We start from the raw sequence: 26,502 nt of genomic DNA on the forward strand, positions 1-26,502 counted from the left end.
TCCGCTACCGCAATGATGAAAGCGTTTGCGATATGCGATCCTTGAACAATCAGTCCCCACCTTGGGATTGTGGGAATATCTCTTTCACTCTAAATATTCAACAAAATATCCGAATCTGTGTGTGTAATCATATGCATATATGATCATTTCGAATAGTTTTCTCCATTAACAAAAAGCTGCTCAAAACACACTCACTCAGTCTCACACAGTTGGAGTTAACTAGACGATATATGTACCTAGTTACCTTAATTGCTTCATATATGTATATTCATTATTTTGTATTTGTGAGTATATATGATAACAATTCCCGCTGTCGTCGGCGAAAACGTTTTCTGTGCCAGAATGACTTGAAATTCGCACAATGCTTGTGAATCGAGGAATTAACATCACGGCTAAGCAATGGCGCCGTACAATAGATTTAGGCTATATATATCCAACATCGTTTATAGGGTGAAAACCAAAATTTTACTTTTTAAGGCTTATTTTTAATTTCTTAGTTTTCGTTTTATTTTTTATAGGTCTCTAGGATTTTCTAGTCGCTTATAAATAACACGTGTCTTTATTTTGAATGCTATTTCTTATTAATAAGATTATTTGAGTTTTAAAAAAACTAGGGTTTCTGAATAATTAACAGTCAGTAATTCTTTATACATTTATGCAATAATATAAGGTTTAATTTGATTCTTATGAAACTTATATTACGCTATGGGATGCATGAATCTTGCATGCAAAATATATAATTAACTGGAACTGAAAAAGTAAATAAAAATCACCCTTCCATGGGATTTGAACTAAATTAAATCGCATGACGACAAATGCTGATGGAGTGATGGTAAAAAAGAGAACACAGGAGAAATAGGAATGTAAATTACTTTTGAAAGCGTTAATATATGCATGTTACGTCTCACAATTGGAAACCTTTTAAACTTATATTAATAATTATAGTAGTTTTTTATTTAACTGGTAATAATTCAAACTTTGATTTATTGAATGAAAGTAACATATTTTATTAATTAAATTGTATTTTGTGATTAATATAATAGCACTACAAGATTGTAAAATGTTGCCAGCTCGAGGACTGCCCCCCCTTCCAGTGTGCACTCACCGACAAGACCATAACACTTAATATTGGACATCATAAACACATTTTGCTCTTTGAAGGGAAACAAAAAAAAAGCAGTTTACTTTATCACTATATTTAGAAATTTACATCTCCCCCTAGTATATACAATATCACATATGACACTCTCCATCGAATTCCACATTTTATTAAATTAAAAAAATCATATCAATAATTTATGAGTAACTCCAAAAATGTCTATGGACTATGGATTTATCTCGCCCATAGTCCTTGGACTTTAAAAATATCCCCAGTAGTCCATGGACTAAGGGTTTATCTCGAAATTGGTCCTTTTGAAGTGTTTTCAGACGAAAATGCCCTTTTGAGGGTTTGGGCAATTTGGACATTTCAAATTTTGACTTTTCAGTGGTGTCAGCTGTGAAGGTGGTGTAATTGATGTATGACTGTATATTTCTCTCTCTTTACACCTTCTCTCCTTTATCTCTATTCCCTTCTTTTTCCTCTGGTTTCCTCCGCAATAGTCGCCGGTAACAAGAAACAAGAAATCAAATGAAATGTTGCAAGGTTTATTTAAGGGGTTCTTATCCGAAGTGTGCGGTTTTTGACTTGGTTGGGCAGAATCGGCGCGAAGGTGGGGTTGGTTGGAGGAGAGGACGAAGTTGATTTCTTTGATTGCACTACGTGATTATTGGGGAAAATTTTGATTGGCGTCAATTTAATTTGATTATGCATTTTCTAAGTTCTATAACAATCAAATTTTATGAAGTTTGAAGTTTCTGATGTTGCAGTGAATGAAAAATTGATTTGAAATTTTATTTGATGCACTATGAAATTAACGTTGTCAGAAGTAGAAGTATGAAAATGGGCATTTAAATATTCATTCGACGGGTCCGACGTGTGATAATACACGAAATCTAGAAATAAAACTAATAGTACCTAGTAATAATATAGTGGCTACTGAGATGGATCATGTTGAAAATCCTACTTAAATTGATGTTGCTGGACATCTACTCGAATGGATCTTGTTTGACATCTTCCACCCATTGTTCTCATTCCATTGCCCATTCGAATGGGTGTTGATTGTTTGACATTGCTGTCATAGTTGAGTTTGAGACAACTGTGACATTGGCAGCAGTTTCTGAGACCAGTGCTGAGAAACGAAACTCAGTTTTCGATGGTGTCGACTTCGCTTCGCTTGCATTTTGGGGTTGCTTTAATCTTGCAAAGATACTTCTCAACTTTTCGTCAGATAATGTTTCACCAACGACTGGATTTGGATTTGTGGTAGTCTCTATTATGTTGTGTTGAGGCGTATGTATTTGGTTGTGCATGTTTTTATATTGGTTGATGGGGTATGATTAAATGAGTTAGTTGGAAGTTGGAAGTTGGAAGATAGATGAATCCAATGTGTCTTAACGCCTGATCTGATACATAAATAATTTCAGATGCAGTATATGAAAATAATATCAAATTGGCTACTGATAGTTAATATCACATGTCATACGAAACTAATATCAAATCTATTGCACAAACTAGTACAATACAGAAAATAATAACAAATTATGTACTAATAGTAATATCAGGTGTAGTAGATGACAAAAAGTGCAACACAAAATAATATCATACGTCGTACTAATAGTCATCTGAGATGTGAGAGGTAGTGGATACCACAAAATAATAGCACATCAAGTAGAAGGTTTATGTACATACGGGGTACTCCTAACTTATGTATGCAATCCTACATAAATGCATACCAAAATCATCAGATGCACTATGAACATATTGAACATCATCTCCAGCTTCATCTTGTAACACTCCCACTCCAACCACTTTATCAACCTACACAACACTCATACCAGCACAACATAATAGACAAATTAGTAAGTATGCAACCATAACATTAATTCTATCCTAAAATTAAATCTCAATATCAATGACTGTACCTCATCAACATGAGACACATCTACATCAGATGAAGTTTGAACTTCAACAGCTTGTTCAACTGCTTTCGTTGGCTGCATAGTCAACAAAAATGCATTTGTTAACCACATCAATCTCCTCCTCAAAACCAACAGTACATAATATTAAAATCAATATGCATGAAAACTAATATCAAAATACATACAAAGTCAGTAATCACAGTACCTCATCAACTTGCGCTTGTGCTACATCAGCTTGTCCAACTGCATGGTCTACGTGTCCATGTAATCCTCCTACCCCATGGGCTTTGTCAACCTACAACACGCATAGCAATAAGTATGCAGTTAACTTATATGGAGAAATAACACATTTAATACCTCTTATACAACATCAACATCATCTTCCTCAGTTGCATCACCAACATTAACATCACCAACATCATCCTACAAGGTAATGTCCACATTTAGATATGGTAGTTATTATAGTTATAACACAAACAAATATAGCACCAAATAGGATACCTGAACCACAACAAATTCATCAATCAGATTTTTTATAACGCTTTCATTTTCCCTTTCTTTCGCCTTCCATTCCTCTCGTGCTTTCACCAAGCTATCAACAAGGTAGTCGTCAAAATCGATGTCACGTTCATACCACCCTATAAAGGTATTTGTGGAATAGGCTTTTTCTTCTTCCTAGTCGGTTTCGGTACAACCAAAGGGGGCTCCTCTATTTCTTCAATCACAACACTACTAGACGATTTCGACTGTAAATTTTTTTAAACAACTCAATTTGGTCCTCATGCTGTCATGCCCGAGCGTCTGCAGGTGTCATCTCAGCCACGTAAACTTGAACGAGCCTCGCGAGACATCGTCTTCTTCGATGAGCGGATCAGGAGGATGCCCAATTTGAGTACCCACGCATCCATCATTAAAATTGGGATGACAATAATAAGACTCGCATATAGCGTGTCTTGGATACCCAACTCTGACCATCATACTTGCCAATTTGAATAGGTCAAACTGCAATATGCTCATGTAGTCGATGTAGTTTAACAATCCCGTAATGTAATCTCAAGCGCGGAGCACACCATGGTGGTGAAGGGCAATTGTAAAACAATCGGGCCTATTCTCTGTTCAAAGTCACGCAAAACAACAAAATCCATTAATTCAAAAATGTCTACCTTTTTCGGATGCATAAAATCGATCAATGTTCACAGAACCCTAACCTCAACATTACATAATTACAAATTCTTCATTTTTTCAAGTACATAACAGAACACTTTTACAGGATAAAATGCGTACCATATTCAAGCTCCGAGTGGAAGATGGAGATATGTCCATGAAGCTTGTGTGATCGTTGCTGCTATGTAAAAGTAAACTCTTAGGTCCAGAGGATTCACTAGAGCACAGGGTCTAGGAGATCATGAACTCTCAGAATTTAGTCGTTGTCACAACAATCCCGCTTCAAAACCTCAACCCTCTATACTATTGGCTGGTATAGGGAAGTCATGATCGAATCCATGAGGACGGAAGGGTTTGGAATGCATGAAGAGAACTTAGGAGGGTTTGGCTGCTGCCACGCAACAAGAGGGTTGAGTTTTAACTTCTAGACCTGGGACATTAAAACTAATCTATTCTATCTACTGGATCCAGAGAACTGAAAGTACTTCAAATGTAATTGCAATCATGATTTGAAATTGAAAATTAACTTTAGATCATTCGCCAAATTTCCTGGGTCAAGCAAAATAAGTTTCCTAAAACAGCTTGACAACAGAGCATAAGAAAAATTAACAGAACAGATTTCCCTAAATAGGTACTAACAAGAAAGCTGCAACTAACAAACTAAAGCGGATCTGATTCTAACTACCGATTACCTTCATCTCTTCAGTAAGCAAACACGAACTAGAACAAAACAGAGCGTAGAACAAAGCATACTTCAAATCGAATGTTAAACAAGACGATTAAGCTAAACATCACCAGATCTAATCTACCAGGTCAAGCAAATCAACAATAGCGGAAAATTCCATGCAGATCCAAAAGTACGTACTCAGATTTAAACATTAACAAAGAAATCTACACTAGATCCATCAGATTCAACACCAACAAAACTCAGATCCATAACCTCAAACTCCCGATTCAACTCCGAATCAAGCCAACAACCAAAAAATCCACTCGGATCTCTCCGATCTCAACTTCAAACATCCAATAGTTGCGAAAAGCATCCAGATCAGTAAATAAACAGTAAAGCCACAGAATCAGAGCGGAAACAGAAAATAGAAACTAGATTAAGCATCAAACTGCAAATGTAGCCTCAAAACAGTAGCCGAACTTCCGGCAAGGAAGTCGGCGAGAATAAGTACGTGCAGAAAGTTAAAATTGTTTCTTCGCCCTTATCAGGACGGTGTTACACTTCCAACTGAGCAAACACACCACGCTACACTACCCAGGATTCCCCGTATGAAACCAAACGCGTGAGCTAAGTGAGTGAAGATGAAGAGTGAGCCGAAACACCTAAGGAATTTTCTAACTAAAAAGAGAGCTGAAACTAACTAAGGATTTTTCTATCTAACTCTCTCCCTTCTTTCTTCTCTTCTTCTCCTATTTATAGCTGTGGCTCCAATCCCTAGGGAAACGGTCTTTGCGATTTGACGTTTGTGCCCCTGAGGATTTCACTCATTTTCTTCACTCTTTTGCTCTTTTCTTCTTTGCCCTGGTGATTTATACGTGTTCCTGGGTCTGGCAGATATTTCACGCACCTGGACTTATAAATACGCGTTAGCACCGTAGGAAAACACAGAATTTAGATCCAAAATAGATGCATGAAACGAGCCTTATCAGTCTACGACGGATTTGCCATGTCTCCTGCTCAAGGTCTATTATCACCCGAGGACGACTAGGGCCAGTACCACCTTTGTTTCTCGTATTTTGACTCGACCCAGCACCATCATTGTTCGGCATATTTCGGCTTGACCCAGCACCATCATCGTTCTTCTTATTTCGTCCCCTTTTTTTCGTCGGCATCACAATCGCTGATTCGTCCCCTTAGAGATTATGGCTGGCGATACAACTTTTGGAGAGTGGGCACCGACTATTTGCTCGGTCAACAGTCACGACAGAGAGGAGTGAGAGTGCGAAAATGCATATGTTAGAAGCAGGTGAGAGGAAAATGAGAGGAAAATGAGAGGGAAATGTGAGGGAAAATGAAGGGTTGGTGTGAGGGAAGGAAGATGAACAGTTGAAAATGGTGGGAAGATGGAAGGGTTTCTCGAAAGTCACTCAAATTTTCCTCTCTATCTCTCTCTACGTGTCAACATCCCATATGTGTATATATGAGAGTACATGCAAATCCGGGTGAGGCTGACATATTGAAAAAGTTAAATTTTTGAAATGTCAATAAAATGCCCAATACTCAGGGACTAAATCTGATATTTTTTTAAAACCTGAAATGATATTAGTTTTTGAAGTATCAGTTATTACTATCAGGTATCCTATTTGATATTATTTTATGCGTACAGTACACTATTGTACTACATCTGATATTAGTTTATGTACTACATCTGATGGCCAGTTTTGATATTATTTTGTGTTGATTTAGCTGTATGGTATAATACATTTGATATTATTTTTGGAACCATCTCTGATAGCCAATTTTGATATTTTTTTGTGTTGTTTTAGCCGTATAGTATACAACATCTGATATATTTCAACAACTCAGTAAGTTTCCAACGAGATATAGTACTCCTTACTAGATACCCTCGTATAACCATTTCATACCCATCGAAGAATACTCATTTCCGCCATGGTTAATTTCATCGGCAAATTAAATTATTCAAATCACAAAAACTGAAACTTGAAACTTCAAAAAAATCATACTTAGAACACATAAATCAAACAAAATCAAATTACATCGATTAAAACACTTCAAATTTTTCCCCAAGATCACGCACTTCAAATTACAATTCTTCTTCGCAAAATGTTTCTCCACCTAATTTTTCCCCCACACACTGCAATCTACTTGTCAAAACCTACTTCATCAAACTCACCAGAATGGCTACAAACGAAACTAACAATGAAAACCCAACAAATAACACCAAAATACAATCTTCACTTTACTTCCACCTTCACACCGCTTTGGATATACTTCTGAATCAACTTCGTCTTCTCCTCCAACTTCGTCTTCACGCCCACTGTTCGCAACCAAGTAATTGCAGCCTTCAAAATCCACACACTTGAGATGACACCACCGAAAATAATTGTAGCCTCCAACCTTGCCCTTTTTCTCGCCAACAAAATACAACATTCCATTTGATGGCTTTCTTGCATCGACAACGATTTTGAGAATCGCTCTTTGCCGGCACATATAATTTTCGTACTCAAACCGGAGCCACCTACAACCATTCCCTCCTTCATCAGCCGAATTTTTAACGGACAGCGAAGACATGAAGACAAGCTCGACGTTGCGGAGGGAAGCAGGAAGAAGAAGAAAAAGAAGAATCGCGTCGAGTTTTTACGGAGGGAATGGTCGACACAAGAGGAAGAAGAAGGGAAGTGAGACAGGAGAGAGAATAAGGTCATATTTAAAAGAGATGCAAGAGAGAGAGAGAGAGAGAAAATAATCATGACAAAACCTACACAAAATCAATGATGTGCTGACTCCGTGAACAATAAGAAATTTGAAATGTCCAAATTGCCCAAACCCTCAAAATGGTATATTCGTCTAAAAACAATGCAAAAGGACCAATTGGGAGATACCCATAGTCCAGGGACTACTGGGGATATTTTTAAAGTCCAGGGACTATGGGCGAGATAAATCCATAGTCTAGTGACCATTTTTGAAGTTCACTCATAATTTATAATCCGAATTAAGTAGGGGTTTTGAGTTGTATTGATCAAGCTTTTCAATATTAGATTCTCGATCTCGGAAATTTTGAAAAAATTAACAAAAGTTCATATCGGCATTTCCTCTAAAATTTGGATCATAAACCAACTAAAATGGATCAATTAAAATAGTTCACAAACGCGCACCATATATGTTCGAGAAAGAACCAAGATGTGAGGCGTCTCCATATTCGTCCCAGCCGGATTCTACACCAGCACGCGTCTCTGAGTGGCACTTGTAATGTTTGTAAGTCCCGGCGGTTATACTCTAGCAATGATGACACACTTAAAGTCCGCATTGACTCTAGTAGGCTCCAACCAATGTACTACTCCTATAAGTAGGGTAGTCACTGCATCCATCCATTCCACACACTGCAAACTGTTGTTATGCTCTCACTATCATTCAGTTCGTTGGAGCTCTGTTGTCAGTGGTGTTGTTACAACAGAGACGAAGTCGTTTATATTTGGAGACGACACTCCAAATTTGAGAGCATTACAGGGAAATATCTCATCTTGCAGAAAGATGACCCATCGAGTCGGCTATTAATATACGGTTCGCAGTTTCTTATTTGTGTTTCGTTTCTGCAATTCAGTTTCATTTTCGTGTACTCATTTTTTCTAATTTTTTATTGGGTTGTATTACGTATGACCAGTTCCTTTTCTATACCCAGTTTCATTTTAAGATTATACTAGGGAAATTGATTATAAAATTTCTAGGTTAAACAATATTGGAACTTTGTACTACTCTCTCCGTCCCACTTTAAGAGTCTCATTTGAGTTCTGCACAGGTTTTAAGAAATTGTAAAGAATAGTTGGTGAAAAAAGATAGTGGAACGTGAATCCTATTTTTATATATTAGTTTTATAATAAAATATGAGTGGAAAAAAGTTAGTGCAATAAAATATGAGTGGAAAAAAGTTAGTGCAATGTGAGGCATATTACCATTTATGGAATATTCCAAGCGGGACTCGTAAAGTGGTATAACAAAAAATGGTAAACTGGGACTCCTAAAGCGGAACGGATGGAGTATTATACATTGAGATTGACGGGTCCAGCATGGCCCCTCCTTCCATATTGCGCTGACACGTACGTCTAAGATTCCTAAGTAATTTACATGAAAATGGATATTAGCTCAGAACTATATTTGGAAATTAATGTATATCATTCGTAATTATACATAAATGTATGATATGTTTACATACTTATATAGGCCTAAGTTGACCAAAATTCATATTGACATTATTAAGGAAACAAGAAAAGTGTGCGATATATACTTGACGAAGATGTGTGTAGTCTAGTCGGGACTCCTACCCGACTATATCTCCAATTATTTTTATTGACGATCCTCAAATTAGTATAAACTTATAGTAATATATATGGAATAAAATGTAATAATTTATGTAATTTTGCTCACTTTTTCTCACTACTTTTATTACTATATATGTAACTTGTGAAAGTCCAAAGTGTCCAAATTTTTATTCTGAAGGTTAAATGGACTCTCCGTGCTCACAAAAAACCTCTCACATTATGGACGAAATGATTTTTTAATCAATTAGTCGTGTGTAAACTAAACTAGAATAAGTGTGATGAATTATGTGAACCTTATTACTAATCGATAAAGTTTGTTTGGGCGAACAACATATATAATTGTGGCAAAGTTTTCATGAAAAAAATGATGTATTTACTAATATACTCCATTGGTCTTACTATAAGTTATACATTTTTCTTTTTCGTATGTCTTACTCTAATTAACATATTTGCTAAAATGGAAAATTCATATTTCTATTTTATTCACTCAACTCACAAAATAAAATTGTACTGTACCCAACTTAGAGTGCACGGAGAGAGTATGTAAAAGTAGAAATACCAACATTTACTATTTTATCATGTATTTTATGATTTATTTTTATGCTACCGTTCACAACCAAGAGTATTCTCGGAATGAAATGATTAATTTTTAACCTCTCAATAAAAATTAGTAGTTAATTTTTATCAGTTTATTTTTGTGATACTTTTTTTTTTGTTAAATAGAATAGTCTGGGATACTTATTGTTGAATGGATAGGTAGTATTATTAGCTGTGTCGGAGTCCATAATGGGCCCATTTATCTAATGGGCTTCTTGTACTTAAGGCCCAACCCTTTCTAAATTTGTCACGTTTTTTGTACTGGATGATGTACTGCACTCTGCTACTAATCGTCCATACTTGGATATGTTCCATGATATTTATATTATTAAAAAAATGGTTATTTTGTTTATGCTAATTGGTTAATTCATTTTTTCAATATAGTCAAAGTTATTTTTCTCATTTCTTATAAACCGCAGAAAACATCACACCATCCTATAAAATTAGTCGACAAAAAGAATTAGGGGTGTTGTTTTTTTAACCCTAATCATAAACAAGATAGTTAATTAAAATAATTACTACCAAATTGGTAGTAGTACTATATATTTACGGTATACACCATTTCCTACGCATGGTTAATTAATCACATAGTGAAACAACCCTTGGCGCCAGATTTCACCGCAACCCTAACAGCCGGAGCCGTCTCCGAGAAGCCAGTGGCCTCCCACCGCCGCCGCGCCGACGGCCGCGGCAGATTCTCCGGCACGATCGTTTCAAGCGAATTGAGCTGCCACGGCAAGCAAGCTCTCTTGTCGCTCCATCTCGGAGCCCCGACGGCGATCGCGGACGATTGCATATCCATCGCCATAGCTCTCTCCTGATCCCCAACCACCGCGAAATCGCCGCCTTCGAGGCCGATTATCGCGCACGTTAAGCCAAGGACGCATCGACTCCTCCACAATCGATCCTTGAGAGCCGGAGAGCTGCGTCACAACAATTCGATCAAAAATTGGATAATTGATTATTGATGTTGATCTATGTAGGTAAACAGATCGCAATCTGGTAGCGTTACTCACCGTGAAAGCTGCGGCGCCGCTGAAATTGGGGGAGAAGGTGGTGTCGTGGAAGGAGGGGGGAAATTGAGGGAGCAGTAGCTTGAGGTAACCATTGTTGCTCTGTTTTGTTGAATTGCAGTCCAACTGTTTGTGATTTTGCTCTCCTTTATAGAGAGATGGTCAATTTACGTTTGCTGGGAAAGAAGATCTCTCTCTTGCAGTTTGCTTGCCGTCTAACAACACTGTTTGAACTTTAAAATATAAATAAAAAAAATAGATATTTTGATTTATAAAAAAGTGCATTGAATTTATGCCGAATTGTACTTGTGTTAGAAGGTTATTCGGTGTAGTACATGTTTACAAATTTGACGTGCCAAAAATAGATTTTGTCATGTTGTATAATCGATTCATTCAAACATCTACTACCAATCAAAGGTGTATTTGTGTGTTTACTAGTAGTAGTCCTAGCGTGCAAAATGCAACAATCGTGTTGTTGTGTTGCACGGGCTTTTATTAATAAATTGATAGAAATTTAATGGTCCAGTTATTAATTTTAGTCCAAATTTACTACTAAATTAATAAAATTTGGCTCACATACTCTGGTACAATAATATAAATACATAAGATTTCATTCTAAACTGGTTTCAACTATCCTTTTACACTAAAATAAGATATTGGAGTAATGTTTTTATTTTATTGACTAGTTACATTTATTTGACAGCTCATTTATCACCTAGTTTTTGACATTTCATGTTATCTTCTCTTTTCCCACCTAACTCATTTTCCACACATTCCTAACTCCTCAATTCTTCCAATAAATTCGGACGACAGTTCAACTACATTTTCTTTTATAATAGTACTCTTTCTCATTAGAAATGAAATATTTTCTTTTTAAATTATTCCATTAAAAATAAAATATTTTCCTGTTTTAATTGTCCTATTAAAAAGAAAATATTTCCTAAAACAAAAACAACATCCTTTCTAACTTTATTTTCTCTTTATTAATTATAAAACAACACTATCTAAAAATCACATGCTAAAAAAATGTTTAATCTCTTTAGAGTTATTTATTTTCTACTATCCAAAGAGACTATAATTTTTTCTTTATCCTACTAGACCGGACTTGCGGATTAAAGCCGAAAGTCTCCCAGTGACCGGACTTGCGGATTAAGACCGAAAGTCTTCCAGCGAGTGGTGGGGTACCTTCGACGGAATCGGATTACTCGACCGGACTTGCGGATTAAGGCCGAAAGTCTCCCAGGGGGTGGTGGGGTTTGAACACGTGACAGCTCTGCGCTGCCAACTGCGCTACAACCCACTGGTAAATAGTATATAATCTTTAATTAATGTAGTCTTAAAAAAAACCAAGCTCGGACTTTGCCTGTTTTCATTTTACTAAAAAAAATAACCAAACGTATTTCAGGGCTCTTTATATAGCAGTATTCATTTTTTTTATATATAAAGAGCCCTCTTTAATCAATGTGCAAGGCCATTTTGAATAGCTCTATTCATTTTCTCCTATTAAAAAACCACTAGTCTATAAAACAATGTAGTCTATAAAACAATAAAATCGTGTATTCTGCTTTATTTTTCAAAATCTTGGTAAACAGGAAATCGATTTCCCCCCGACTATTTCCGATTATGTGGATATCGAGAAAGTTATCAAGTGTAATAATTAACCTTTATCAAATAGAAATGATAATAAATTATACTACTAAAAAAATAATGCTATAACCTAATTTGATAATATTATAGCAGTACAAAATTCAATTATGTAGTATATAAATTGAAACTAAAGAAAAACTAAAGAGAATATATCGAAAATGAAAGTGATACATGGAATAAGATATAAAAAGTGGACAACTTAAATATCATGAATTAATATATATTCGCATTTTTTAAAATATTTTTTAATAAATAATCACAGTTGCTTGTAAGTTCAGTTAAGTAAATGCGTGAAACGTGGTGCAATAGTTCCACTCCTTTTAATTTTGAAATCTATGCTTCTTTTACCATTTCCAAGTCTTCCTCTTTTATTATGAGGCTGATCCAACTTCATATTTTCTCAAACAATAAAAACAAATAATTTGTTTTCACTAATGCCCTCCTCACATAAAACTGCAATCTTTAGCTCTGAAATACCATGATGCAAATAAAGAGTGAATAATTTGTCATGGGTAGGCACCATTATGTTTTGGCTTACTATTTTTCATTGCACAGAAGATCTTAAAAGTAAGGTGACACTATCTGTTGGTATATGCAATTCGGAACAAAATGAGACTAGGCAAAATCATTCAAACCATGAACAATTAATATATTTGTTATGATACAAAAAAAAATTCTCAAGCTGAAGGTGCATCAAGCAAAAGAGTCGTTAACAAATCAACGAACAATCAACGACAAAAGAGACACCAAAAAACTATGCAAAATCTCTAACCTAGGAAGAAAAACTTTTACTAATCTATTCATAAAATATTTCAACATTATAGTAACAAAACTATTGATTTCACCATGTGTATTCGTTTCCACAAGGACTAAAAGACCAGATTAAAAACACTACATGCATGCTTTTATATTATAAGTATCAAAATAAAATCATTCTTCCAAATTGTATTTTATTAGTACTACTTATGTAAGAAAATTAACAACAACTTAATGTTATATATACTCCATATATTGGAAGATTTACAAAACACATACATGATATTCTTTTCTTTATTATAATAAAGTGCATGAATACATATTAAACAAACATCTGATGCAGTTACTCTAAAGCGTCTTATCAACTGAGATGTTGTCACATGGTCAATAATTCAACAATGAAGTTAGAAATGCAAAGATTTAGTCGGTGTCCGGTGACAAGGTATCAGTGGAACAAGAGACGATCCAACAGCCGGGCGAGTGTGACCCCAAGAAAGACGATGACGAACGTCATGCAGGGGATGACATAGAAGCAGCTCCACGACCTCTGGCACGTGACGGCGATGGTATCTGCATCATCCAAGGAGGCCTTGTAGCGGAGCGAGATCCTGAGAAGCGCGCAGGAGTTGAGGACGCCACAGGGTCAAGGGGACCCACCTGTGGCTGCACTGGAGGTGCGACGGCGAGTGGTAAAACGATGACGCCTTGGAACACCAAAGTAGTAGTTGGTCAGCTGTAACGCCTCTTTCTCCAGGTGGCCCTTTTTCGCGGCTTCAACATCGCCTTCTTCTTCTATTTTAACTAATCATTGGCTGGAATCTATTCAGTTCGTATTAATATACATATATTTTATAGTATATCTTCACACTTTCATATATACACACATGCTTTATCATAATGGACAGGTCTCTAAAATTATAAACTATTCTCTAATTTTCGTATTTTTTATGGAGTAATTTATTTAAAATATCACTAAATGTATATTTATTGTGTTATTTTCCCCTCCAACCCAAATAAAATATTTTCGATGAAAAATTATTCTATCTACACAACTGTGAAACGTTTATTATATTTTAGAATATTTTTTTAAAGTTTGCAGCAAATAGGATATTAGAAAGTTGTGTTGATTTAGTTGTGTCAAGTGTGAGATAAAAAAAAGTTACGCACGTTAGTTGGATACGGTGATTAACCCGCCGTGGAAAATAACACATGAAATATAAAATTTATAATATATTATAACAATTTTTAAGTTAGTGGAAAAATCTAAATTAAATTAAATCATAATTTTAGTGACCAATATTCTATTATAATATGATAAATTTACAAAAAATTATACATGCTCTACTAAACATTAAGTAAAAGTTACTTCATCCATTCTATAATAGGAGTAGAGGTTACACTTTCCTTTTTCTTTCCCACAAAAAATGTCACATTTCATTTTTATAAAAAAAATTCTCTAACATTAATATAATTTATAAATATACTCCCTCCGTCCCAAGATATTGACTCATTTCTTTTGACACAAGAATTTAGAAGGTGTTGTTTAGTGGTGTAAGTGGAGTTGGTAATAAAGTAGATTTTTACCATAAATAGAAATGACTCAAGTATATTGAGACACCCCAAAGTGGTATACGAGTCTAATATCTTGGCACAGAGAGAGTACTATTTTCTCCCTTCACTTAACATATAAAACAATATCTGTTAAAATCTCGTGTCATTATCTAAGTGTGCCATCTATTATGGGAATGGGTAAGTAATATTTTTAATATGATAAAATCATTATTATTAGTGAATATTTTTATAGTTAAAATTGATTGCGGTAAAAGCCAGTATTGTAAACAATAGTGATTTGCTCTTAGGAATAGGGATGTCTGTCAATCGGGCTGGCCCATCGGGTTGCGGGTCAATCGGGTGCGGGCTAATCGGGTTGTATTTTTTGGGTTATAAAAGTTCAACCCTAACGCTAAAAGCTAGGGTTTCGGGCTAGCACATCGGGTTAATCAGGTTGCTACCGATAAAATTAGCATGCGATTAATCCAATAAATATTGACGAAAATTAGTTATATTTATAAAATATAAAATATTAATTATGATAAATTTGAGATATATACTTAAACTCAAATACAAACATGATCAAATATTAATATTTGAGATTTGAGCAAAATTAAACATAAATTTAAATATTTTATAGCATGTTTTAAAATATATTTTAGAAATTTAAATATTTTTTAATAAATTAGAAGTTTCTAATTTAATTATTTATTATTATATTCATAAAAAATTAATATATAATTTGTATATTTAATATAAAATTGAAAGTTATTTTTTTAGTTATCTATATTATAAAAATAATCAATGAAAATGTTCAATTAGGAGTCAAACTAACGGGTTGCGGGTTAATCGGGTGCGGGCTAATCGGGTTGTAATTTTATCGGGCTAGAAATTTTCGGTCTTATCCCTATAAATTTGGCGGGCTATTCAGGCTAGTCCACGGGTTGTGGGCTTATTGACATCCCTACTTAGGAATAAAATTGGGATATTAGTATCTAAAACCATGAACTTTGCCCAAAATTTGGTATTTCCCATGAACTTTAAAATTGGTTTAGAATATCACAAACTTTGCACTTTGTTTGTTATTTCCCACAGCATATCTATCACCATATTTGACTAGCTTACGATGCTTTTTTTATTGGGTTTGACACAATTAAATCAATGTCGCTTTCTACGTGACTTTTTATCCTACTTGTTATAAACTTAAAAGTGGTTTAAAAATATCATAAAACATATCACGGTTGCTCACATAAAATAAGATTTTGATGAAAATATCTTATTTGGGTCAATTTGGGAAATACCAAATAAAGTGGAAAGTTTGTGATATTCTATATAAATTTTAAAGTTCGTGGAAAATATCAAATTTTGGACAGAGTTCATGGTTTTAGAGACCAATATCCCGAATAAAATTCAAAGCTCCATTAACTGAATATCATGAAATAAACTTAAAAAAAAGTAGAAACGTCAAATAAACACTGACAAAATTAAATCGAAAGCGTGTTAAAAATGAGAAACGTTAAATAAACATTTGAGACCGCGAGAGAGTTGAAATATAAAACGTGTGGCACCTTGTATAATATTAATGCACACGTCGATCTCCAAAAAAAGGAGCAAAACGACACCGTAGCCTTGATTCGAAGCATCATTTTCGCAGCGGCAGTATTTCTCAAAACCGACTCCAAACGCCAAATTCAACGTCTTTCTCTCTCCTATCTCAGATCTCTTCTTTCTGTATTCGCACAAAACCTGCATTTAACTATTCATTCTCGTTGCCAAACCCTAGCCCCAAATTGAAACATCTTTCAAGATTCACCGCCTGATTTCCCGCTCCATTGGACTCCCCCAACAAAAGCTCGAAACCTTCAATTGGAGGAGTAATGGCTAACATTTGTAATGGAAGGCAGTAGAGTAGTTCTCAACAATGCTGATGGCGACAGAGAAAAATCCATCTCCGGAGACGGACGGCCGCCGATTCCGAACTCTATAGCCGGCCGAGGAGCCTACCTACACTGCCTGGACTCAGGCGGCACGCCGCCTTTGAGCGCCAAGTCCCTTGTTCGCCATCCCTCTTTGGTAATTGCGCTTGAAATTCGTCTATTATCTTGCTTTTTTTCAGCTTCGAGTTGGGCAAATGGGGAAATTGTTAGGGATTTTCAGTAACTCATCAATGTGCAATTCATTAAATCTGAATCTGATTGGTTAGATTGCTCGATAAAATGTAATCCATAAAGAGGGAATAGTAAGGTTTTGAAGTGATTGTGGTCAAATTTCGCTGTGCTAGTGACTCACAATTATATGTTGTCTCTATTTTCTTTCCTCGGCTGGATTCGATTGGAAATTTAACTCAGCAAGTGGCTGCTTGAACTAGATTTGAACATAACATTTTAATCTTTTATCGGTTTAGCTTAAGTCTATGTTTCATGTACTCTGTGTTGGTTTATTGTTTACTGCAATTCTTGAGTAATTGGTTCAGCTTTCATTACATTTGCTTTCTCAATTGGATTTTGACTGGAATGGTAGCAGGTGAGAAGCAGGGCATCAGAAATTTCGTTTGAACCAAGACTTAACCTAGATGATAGTGATGCTGAATATGTGCCTCTTCTCCGGTCGGGAGCATGGGCAGATGTTGGCTCTCGCTCAAACATGGAAGATGTATATGTTTGTGCAGACAACATGATGAATGACTATGGTTTAAGTGGCTCTAGTGAGAGTCCCAGTGCCTTCTATGGGGTTTGTAACTCTTTTTATCTATACTAACTTAATATTTCTATCTCTTACTTTCGGCGTGTGGAATCGTAGCTATTCTTGGATGTGGTAAAGAATCTTGTTTGGGGAGGTAACCAAAATTGTATGGCTAGTATCTGATGAAATATTTTCTGTATTGGTCAGGTTTTTGATGGACATGGAGGGAAACATGCTGCTGACTTTGCGTGCTATAATTTGCCAAGGTTCATTGTTGAGGATGGAGGTTTTCCGCAGGACATTGAGAGGGTACTGTCGTCGGCATTTTTACAGACGGATGCAGCTTTTGCAGAAGCTTGCTCCACGGATGCAGATCTTGCTTCAGGCACCACTGCTTTGGCAGCTCTAGTAATTGGGAGGTCGGTATCTTAGTTGTGGATGGTTCATTGTTGTGAACAAATGAGAAATGCTATTAATGGAATGTCTTCTCCTTGACTCAGTGTAGGTCACTAGTGGTGGCGAATGCTGGAGACTGCAGAGCAGTACTCTGTCGAAGGGGTAAAGCGATAGAGATGTCGAGAGATCATAAACCTGTTTGCTTGAGGGAGAGGCGTCGTATAGAAGCCTCGGGAGGTTATGTATACGACGGCTATCTCAACGGGCAGCTAAATGTTGCTCGTGCATTGGGCGACTGGCACATGGAAGGACTGAAAGATGATGATGGCGGACCACTGACAGCAGAGCCTGAACTCATGACCACGAGGCTCACTGAAGAAGATGAGTTTCTCATCATCGGGTGTGATGGCATGTGGGACGTGTTTCTGAGCCAAAACGCTGTGGATTTTGCTCGTAGAAGACTCCAGGAGCACAACGACCCCTTGATGTGCAGCAAGGATCTCGTGGACGAAGCTTTGAAGAGAAAGAGTGGAGATAATTTATCGGTGGTCGTGGTCTGCTTCCAGCCGGAGCCACCGCCCAATTTGGTGGTCCCTCGTGGAAGAGTGCATCGGAGCATCTCTGCTGAAGGTTTGAAGGAGTTGCAGAGCTTCTTGGATGACTTAGATATTTGAAGATTAGAGATTAGATGGTTGTGGCATCTTCCTCACTTCATCTTTTTCTTTACTATTCTTGCTTGCTTATTTTTGAGAGAGGATGTAGTTTCCAACTGTAACATATGCGACTACTGACATTAGCTTTCCCTTTTTCCACTTTCCTTTTTCCTTGGTTTCTTTCTTATTTTGAACTACTAAATTAAACTAGGACCAACATTTATTAATCATCCCTTTCCTTAGTTACTTTCTTGATTTAGTGTAGACTAAAATGAAGCCAGACAATCTACTTACCAACTTTTTTCACCTCTTTTAGAATACAAAAATGAAGCATAACAAACTTGTTCCTCTGTTTTTCACCTCTTTTGGAAATTAAACGCCCTAATTGAGAAGGCAAAAATGAAGCCAAACAGCACGCCTATTCCGACAATGATAACAGCCACATATCCCACAAAATCATGCTTGAATCCAAAGTAAGTCATCACAAAATCTCCGACCGTTTCATCGGTGTCGAGCACAGCTTCGATGTCTCCGAACTGCGAAGCAACCAATCCGTAGAGTGACCATGAGATCGGGCAGACGTAGTAGTACCATCTCCACCATACCGGCATCCTCTGTAAGAGAAAAAAAACGACGTTAGACAAATTTCACATTTCCGGTGCCAACTGTTGTGTGTGTTAATTTTCTCACCGTCTTAGGGATGATGAATCCGGAGAAGATATTCCAAATGCCGTAGAAGCCGGAGGAGACGATGGCAGCGATGTTGTGGTTGGGCGTGACGGCCACTGCCATCATCCCATAGAGAGTGAAGTAGAGCAAGGTGAAGTACATGAAGAAAAGGTACCAGAAGAATTTTGCCACGGTCCACTCAAACCCAATCATCGCGTACACTATCACGCCATATATCAGCGTCTGCAGCAGCAGGTGCGGGAGCTCCACCACAGCCTGCAGCACAAAAAATCATAGTTGTTATGAATGAAAGTGAGTTGTTAGGAATAACAGTGACAGTTGTGATGAAATTAGGTACCTGTCCGAAGGCGTATGGCAAGGCAGAGTACATCCCTGCTGCTCTCTCTCGGTAGGATACAGTTCTCTCGACTGCAACGACCGGCTGCACGGTTGTGGCGTTCTGGATGCCTAGGAATAGCACAGCGGTGTACATGGATCCCATCGCGTTGAAGATGTCCTGCTGCCTTTCCCTGCACAGATGGATACACACCATTTTATTAATATTTTCAAGAGTGGTGGATGGTGTGTTTGTGTTTGGTTGCTCGCCTTTTGGAGCCGAGGTCCCAGAATATGGCCCCGAACAATACTGCCATGAAGGTGGTGAACAGCAGCCTCACAGCAGTGTAGGGCGGATTCCGCCAGTAAGACCAGTGTTGCTTCCATAGGCAGGCCATGCATTGGGACCAGAACGACTTAGAGTATCGGTTTGGGAAGTGTAGGTCTCTTGAGCCCGGGGCTGGCATGCTCAGTTCCTTGATTAGTGCTTTATTTCTCCTGCATTTGGTTACAGAAGTGTTTAGCTCAGGCATTTGGTTAGAGTAGTGTGCATTGTATTGGTGTTGTTGATCAATACATGTAGAGATCAGAGTTTCTGTATATTTGAGTGAAATCAACACCAAGAGCTGCCTCTTGTGCTGGTGCAGTGATGTCAAGCATCCATGTAGCCGGATTGTATCCGTCTTTGATGCTGCTGACTCCTTGGATCCCCTCGAAGTATTTGATGAGGTGAGACGAGTGGCGGCCTAGAGGGCCTACGTAGATCTCTTCTCCGCCTCGTTTGAGAAGCAGCAGCTGCAGAATATGGCAGAAGTTGGGTTGGATGAGGGAGGGAGGGAGGGGAGAATGAGTGGGTGGTGCTGGTGCATACCTCATCGAAGGCTTCGAAGATGTCAATGCTCGGCTGGTGGATGGTGCAGATGACTGTCCTGCCAGTGTCCACCGTGTTCCTAACTGTTCTCATCACAATTGCAGCTGCTCTTGCATCGAGCCCTGATGTTGGCTCGTCCATAAATATAATGGACGGGTTGGCCACGAGCTCGACCGCAATGGTGAGCCTCTTCCTCTGCTCGGTTGAGAGGCCGTTGACACCTGGCAGCCCTACGAGGGAGTCGCTCAATGAAGTGAGCTCCACTAGCTCCATCACTTCATCAATAAACATCTGCAAACACACACACACATTGCTTCATTTTCTACCCTTTTGGGGAGAATGTTAGTTCAACAAAATGTTGAAGGTCACCTTTCGTGTTGCAGCGTCGACTTCAGGAGGCAGACGGAGCCAAGCAGAAAATTGGAGGGACTCATAGACAGTGAGATGAGGTGAGTGTATGTCTGTCTGCTCACAGTATCCTGCTATCCGTGCAAACGTTTCCTGCTTCTTCAGGTATCCTGATATCTTGATCGTCCCCTCAATGTAGCCTCCGGTTTTCCTTCCTGCCAATACATCCATGAGCGTCGTCTTTCCTGCCCCGCTCACGCCCATAAGCGCTGTCAAAACTCCCGGCCTGAACGCGCCACTCACGCCCTTGAGAAGCTCTAGGCGCTTGTCTTCAACTCTCATCTCCGGTGGCATGTCTACTGCGTACCGGATATCATCAAATGTCATTGAGAGAGGTTGGAAAGGTAGAATCATTCCTCTCTTCCTGTTGTCTCTTGATGAAACAGCCTGCTTTTCTCTTGCTGCATTTTTACCAAAATCTTGAATTTCTATAGGTTGGCCTCTTTTGATAGCATTCCTCTCTGCTAATGTCTCCTCTGATATAACAGCTTGTGGCTTTCCTAATGCTGCATCAAATTATATTTCTCTTAACAGCTTTTCGAGTAAACAAGTTAAATGTGATCCGAGAATGAGCGCTCACGGTTGAGGTAAGTAAGAGCTGCGATGCAGAGCAAGTTGAAGAGAATCATATATCCAATGAGAGCGCCAACGCCTATCCAGTACCAACGCGCTTCTGTGAAGATCCCACGCGACTTGAGAACCGACAGCCCAACAGATTCTGTCGAAGCAGGAGGAATCTGCACACGCTTCATGTTAGTTCGTTCGTTCGTTCGTTATCTAATCAGTGCTAGTCTAAGAAACATAGACACTACTTACATGGCTCCAACTCGTTCCAAGAAACTCGTTCACAGCGATGGCATTCTGTCCATACATCAACGGCGAAAACCAGTAGCCCCATATCCACCATTTCTTGATATTTTCTGATAAAAAGCAGCACCTTTGTGTTACAAGCTGTGGATCATAAGGATATAAAAATCAATGTCTACCTCGAGATATAATGAAACCGCCTAGGACGAGAACTGTGAGCAACGCGCATGATCCAAATGTGTTGGCGACGATGATGTTTCTTCCCAGCGCTCCCATCAAACGGAACAGTGCAGAAGCCATCTGACTTATACAAAACAGCACCAGCATTTGCCTGAAGAATCTGTATTCGAACAAACTCGAAGATTAGCAACTCAATGTATAGTACTTACTAGATAAGCAGTATTAGTTATTACCTTTCCACATCAGAATCATATCCACTTGTGAAATAAGTCAAAACAACCCATATAGCAGCCTCAACAAGTGTGATAGGGATCTTGAGTATCCACGCTGGCAGAGAATACGCCCACGCAGAGAAGAACAGAAGGTCTCGTTGCTTGAAGAACACGGGAAGCTTCATTATACTCATTGCCAAATCTGAGAATCCATTGAACATGTTTGTCAAAAGAGCAAAGAACAGAGCTCCCATGTATATGCCACCATCCGTCACGTTTTTCTTAGGCATCTCCGTCTTTAGAAATAGTGTCGTTGAAATGACAGCCACCATGATTATCTACATTGACACACATTTGAGAAATTAGAGCTGTGATTGAGGCTGAAATCTTTATACATACAAGGTAGCTTATCTTACCTGTGTCAGCTTGAATATGTAGACGAAAGAATTGCGCTTCATGAGCAAGAACTCTCTGTCGAAACAGGCTTTGAGAAGCATCTTCTTGCTAACTCCATATCTATCACTGGTGAGAGCAGTGGGGTGGCTCTTTGCCCTGTTGAAAGGAACAGCAAGCTCATCGCCAAGCTTTATCCCGACGTGGAAAGACTGAAATGCTTCAGAGAATTCCTTCACAGACACATAGCTGTAAGGTTTGTCCTTGGGCAGCCAGTACTGCACTTGATCCTTCTTCGATGTCACCTAATTTTACGCAGAAAAACAAGGTTCAGTCGGCATATTCTCGAATAAAAAAAGTTGGTGATAACAGATACAAATGGCATACATACTTCTTGAAGGAAATCTGCTACTCCTTTCCTCTCAGGGCATCTGAATCCCATGTGCTCGAAGAATTCCAACACGTTCTCGCGTGGGCCTTGATACACAATCTGTCCATCTGATAGGAGGATTATGTCATCAAATAAGTCGTACGTCTCTGGGGCAGGCTGCAGCAGTGAGATCACACCGGTCCCTTGTAGAATGTGGATTGTTTGCCTGATTGAGTTCACAATCTGGAACGTCGTTGAGCTGTCCAAACCAGTCGATATCTCATCCATGAATAAGGCTCTAGCTGGTCCAACCAGCATTTCCCCTAAAGCCCAATTTTCATTTAGATATACTCAAATTGTAGAACACACTTTTTTCTCTAGTAAGATATACCTGTTGTTAGTCTCTTTCTCTGCCCTCCCGAAATCCCTCGAACCATTTCGTCTCCAACCAAAGTGTCAGCACAGACCTCAAGCCCCAAAATCTGTCATTGAGTATATAAAGTTACTCTCACAGCTGCATCTTTGACACAAATATTCTAATAGTGAAAAAATTAGGACTTCATTTCTTACCTTGATGATGTAATCTGTCACCACACTTTCTTCCTGTCCTGGAATTGAACATGCCTGTGCAATAAAAAACCAAACTTTAAAAGCAACAATCGTCGTATCACAACGTTTGTCTCGAGCTTCATTAATACCTTCATGAATACATCAAGATCAGGATCTGGCTTGATGTTTGCTTCCTTCTCCCTTCTCGAAAGCTCAGCCAGCATTTCTGAATTTTCAGACAAACAACGATTTCATCAAACTAATCCTTCTACATTTTATATGTGGAATGAAATTGTTGCACACCTAGACGCGCTCCAACTCCTTGGCATCTCGCGGAGAAAGCCAGTGTTTCTCTAACTGTCATCTCCCCTATATGCAAATCATGCTGGCTGATGTATGCAGACGTCCTTTGTGGCACGAACTCGTTCATCTCATGCCCGTTGTATGTCATCAATCCAGATACCTTTCAGACAGTTACAATCAATATTCAAAAGTTATGTTCCTAGAAACTAAAAAATAAGCAAAACTTGTAAATTGGACTTGTGTTGCTGGCCTACTTTCAGCTCCGGATCAAGCTTTCCTGCCAAAGCCAGAAGCAACGTCGTTTTTCCAGAGCTCGGTGGCCCTAAAAGTAGGGTCATTCTGTAAAACAAGATCACTAAACTCAATCAAAACACAAGTTGCTTTTTCAACCAAGAAAATGAGGTATCACAGAAAATTGAAACTTGGCCTTAAATTCATCAGTTCTATACCTTCCAGGCTTGATAATTCCACTGACATTGTGAAAAATAGGTAAAGTCTTCTTTCTACTTGGAAGAACACGAAAACTACTCAAGAATCCCTACACAAAATCAAGCAAAAAATCATTAAAAAAAACAGATAAATAATTTAGGAAAGCATTAGTACTATATCTGATTCATTTACCTCCAAGATATTAGCAATGAAGTTGAACACTGTAGGCAGAGCTCTCCCACCTACGTACGCCTCTGCATCGACGCTCAAATGCTCGTATCGAACTTCAATGGTTGGAAGATCAAGACCAACCCTAAACCAATCCCAAACAACAACATTCAAAACTGCATGTTCCATTCATTAAATAAAAATATATTTCAAGAATTCACCTCTGAATTCTTTCCTTGAGCTTGAGCAAGAACTTCTCATTCCCTTCCTCTGCAATCTGCAACAACCTCTCCACAAGATTCTTCCTTTCCACTAATCCAAGATTCTTTACATCAACCTCCCTCGATTTCCCTTCATCCTCTGCGAGTATTCCTCTCCTTATACGGAGATTCGTTGGCAGCTTCTCAAGAGCAGCCCATTTTAGTGCCTCTTCATCCTCAACTTCTGCAGAAGACTTTGAGAAAACTTCCACTCCCGTGTTTCTCCATACGTTCGAGCTGCTTAAACGCGCACTGCTAACTCTGAATATGTCGCCGCCTTCCATCACTGCTGCTTGAAGCAGACAGCCACAGCGAAAATTCAGAAGAAATCAGATAGCTTTCATGCAAGAGATGATGAGACTAAGACAGATTTTGTGCTACTATGTTTGTCATGTGTCATGGACTCAATTTTTATAGGTAGCTTTGGTTATTAAACATGAAAATATACTACTCTCTCCGTTCTAAATTATTTGAATCGTATTTCATTTTGGGTTGTATCGAGTTATTTAAATAATTTCCTTTTATGCTAAAAACAAAACATATAATCTACTTCACTTGCCTTATTTTCTCTTATATTTTATTTTCTCTTCTCTGTCCTACTTTATATTTTCTTTCTCACTTTATTTTATCTTCGTTTAATTCTCTAGGTATGGGGAAGTATTTATTTGGCCTATTTGTCTTGCCATGAGATAGGCTTATGGTGAAATTTTGATATTGAAATCCAACTAATTTAGTTGAAATTAATTTACTGATAAAATTCAATAGAAATTAATTTTCCCCAACGATTTTGTGACAATGCCGTTAGTAGGGATTAGAAGATCAGAAAAAGTTCTATGCATGATTTTTAATGCTTGATGTTCTTCTTCCATTTTTCAAAATATATTTTAGCCAAGTCAAACCATAATTTAATAAATTGTGAAGAAAGTATTATACTGTAAAACATAACCGTTAATATATCTTATTTTATTATTATTTGATGGATTTTTTGTCTAAAAATAACCGTTATAATTATTCATTGGAGTATTATTTTAAGGATAATTTTGCTAAAGAAAATATAGAACCTCGTCACCGAATATGAAGATACTGATAGCATGTCCAAGTAACGTAATATAATATGGTGATAGATTGTGCCAATTTACCCTTCTAGAAGGAATATAGTCAAAGTAATTTATTAGCCTTTTAATCATAAATGAATTGGAGACAATTATATATTTTCGAGACAATTGCGTACTAATTAGATTACTTGGAACTGTCGCCATTTTTGTCATGTAACTATTTTATTTATTAGGTTGTCACGAGACGTTTGAACACTTCGCGTGCGATATTTATTTAGTTTGACAGCATTTTACTTGCAAAATATAATATTTTTATAAAATACTAGTACATAAAAATTCAGGCTATATGTCGATGGTAATTCTAAAATTTTAGTTATTAGAATTACAAGAAGGAAAACTCGTGCAAAGGAGTAGTCATAAAATTATGGATAGTAAACACGATTAACCATAACTAATGATAATGTTTAGTAAATCCCATTGAATCCTAAGAACATTTGTCACTCCAAACTCAACTAAATTATCATTAAACTATACGCCTCCTACTAATTAATGTGTATGATATTGACAATACCAACATGAGATGTGACATTTGAAAAATATAAGTATTAGGGTTAAGTTGTAGATGGGATGGCCTAACTAATTCTATCGAAAGTAATACGAATATTGAAATGTGTCATTCATTTTTTTAAAAATGTTTCTTTCTTTTGGGGATTTTATTAGTAATAATTGTTCATAAATATTTTATAAACTAGTTAATATTTGTGGGAATGACTTAATTTTGGTTTGCTAACTACTTAAATCCTACATTATCAATGTTAAGATACTACATCAAATTAGCCATTAGGATGAGTACTATATTACTCCTATTAATAATTAAGATTAACAATGACTTAATATAAATGAAATGCTATTGTGGTGTACAATAACTTAATATAAATGAAATGCTATTATGTTTTTATTAACAGACTACTACTTACATGGTCTGGGATCTGATTACATTGTATTCAT

The 26,502-nt window shown here is 37.4% G+C and overlaps 3 protein-coding genes across 4 annotated transcripts; 1 reads left to right on the forward strand and 2 right to left on the reverse strand.

Moving 5' to 3' along the window:
* Nucleotides 1-10,246: 10,246 nt before the first annotated feature.
* Nucleotides 10,247-11,093, reverse strand: LOC121778390. Its single transcript, XM_042175737.1, has 2 exons — nucleotides 10,803-11,093; nucleotides 10,247-10,709 (listed from the first exon to the last, which is right to left on the reverse strand). Exons 1-2 carry the CDS (start codon nucleotides 10,892-10,894, stop codon nucleotides 10,370-10,372), a joined length of 432 nt encoding a protein of 143 aa, XP_042031671.1. The 5' UTR covers nucleotides 10,895-11,093; the 3' UTR covers nucleotides 10,247-10,369.
* Nucleotides 11,094-16,349: 5,256 nt separating this feature from the next.
* LOC121779543 (probable protein phosphatase 2C 57) lies at nucleotides 16,350-18,714 on the forward strand. Of its 2 annotated transcripts, none has more exons than XM_042176887.1 (4): nucleotides 16,350-16,826; nucleotides 17,274-17,483; nucleotides 17,643-17,854; nucleotides 17,941-18,714. In XM_042176887.1, exons 1-4 carry the CDS (start codon nucleotides 16,647-16,649, stop codon nucleotides 18,503-18,505), a joined length of 1,167 nt encoding a protein of 388 aa, XP_042032821.1. In that variant the 5' UTR covers nucleotides 16,350-16,646; the 3' UTR covers nucleotides 18,506-18,714. The 2 variants fall into 2 exon arrangements, with proteins under 2 accessions (XP_042032821.1, XP_042032822.1); XM_042176888.1 differs by having other exon boundaries at nucleotides 17,277-17,483.
* Nucleotides 18,715-18,771: 57 nt separating this feature from the next.
* On the reverse strand, nucleotides 18,772-24,808 carry LOC121779542 (pleiotropic drug resistance protein 1-like). The gene is made up of 21 exons (XM_042176886.1): nucleotides 24,401-24,808; nucleotides 24,204-24,324; nucleotides 24,032-24,120; nucleotides 23,837-23,921; nucleotides 23,583-23,742; nucleotides 23,429-23,505; nucleotides 23,301-23,354; nucleotides 23,122-23,212; nucleotides 22,752-23,053; nucleotides 22,384-22,665; nucleotides 21,989-22,305; nucleotides 21,755-21,915; nucleotides 21,585-21,688; nucleotides 21,349-21,505; nucleotides 20,730-21,274; nucleotides 20,361-20,651; nucleotides 20,067-20,284; nucleotides 19,760-19,987; nucleotides 19,512-19,683; nucleotides 19,175-19,429; nucleotides 18,772-19,098 (listed from the first exon to the last, which is right to left on the reverse strand). Exons 1-21 carry the CDS (start codon nucleotides 24,721-24,723, stop codon nucleotides 18,841-18,843), a joined length of 4,290 nt encoding a protein of 1,429 aa, XP_042032820.1. The 5' UTR covers nucleotides 24,724-24,808; the 3' UTR covers nucleotides 18,772-18,840.
* Nucleotides 24,809-26,502: the final 1,694 nt, after the last annotated feature.

The sequence above is a fragment of the Salvia splendens genome, chromosome 19 (genome assembly GCF_004379255.2).
Source record: "Salvia splendens isolate huo1 chromosome 19, SspV2, whole genome shotgun sequence".
NCBI lineage: Eukaryota > Viridiplantae > Streptophyta > Magnoliopsida > Lamiales > Lamiaceae > Salvia > Salvia splendens.

Coding starts and splice junctions, on each gene's coding strand:
- LOC121778390 (XM_042175737.1), bottom strand. CDS start 10,894: ATGGTTACCTCAAGCTACTGCTCCCTCAATTTCCCCCCTCCTTCCACG. Junction 10,710..10,802: donor GCGGCGCCGCAGCTTTCACG/GTGAGTAACGCT, acceptor GTTGTGACGCAG/CTCTCCGGCTCTCAAGGATC.
- LOC121779543 (XM_042176887.1), top strand. CDS start 16,647: ATGGAAGGCAGTAGAGTAGTTCTCAACAATGCTGATGGCGACAGAGAA. Junction 16,827..17,273: donor TTGTTCGCCATCCCTCTTTG/GTAATTGCGCTT, acceptor CTGGAATGGTAG/CAGGTGAGAAGCAGGGCATC. Junction 17,484..17,642: donor GTCCCAGTGCCTTCTATGGG/GTTTGTAACTCT, acceptor TGTATTGGTCAG/GTTTTTGATGGACATGGAGG.
- LOC121779542 (XM_042176886.1), bottom strand. CDS start 24,723: ATGGAAGGCGGCGACATATTCAGAGTTAGCAGTGCGCGTTTAAGCAGC. Junction 23,054..23,121: donor GAGAAAGAGACTAACAACAG/GTATATCTTACT, acceptor ATTGGGCTTTAG/GGGAAATGCTGGTTGGACCA. Junction 21,506..21,584: donor TTGGAACGAGTTGGAGCCAT/GTAAGTAGTGTC, acceptor AAGCGTGTGCAG/ATTCCTCCTGCTTCGACAGA.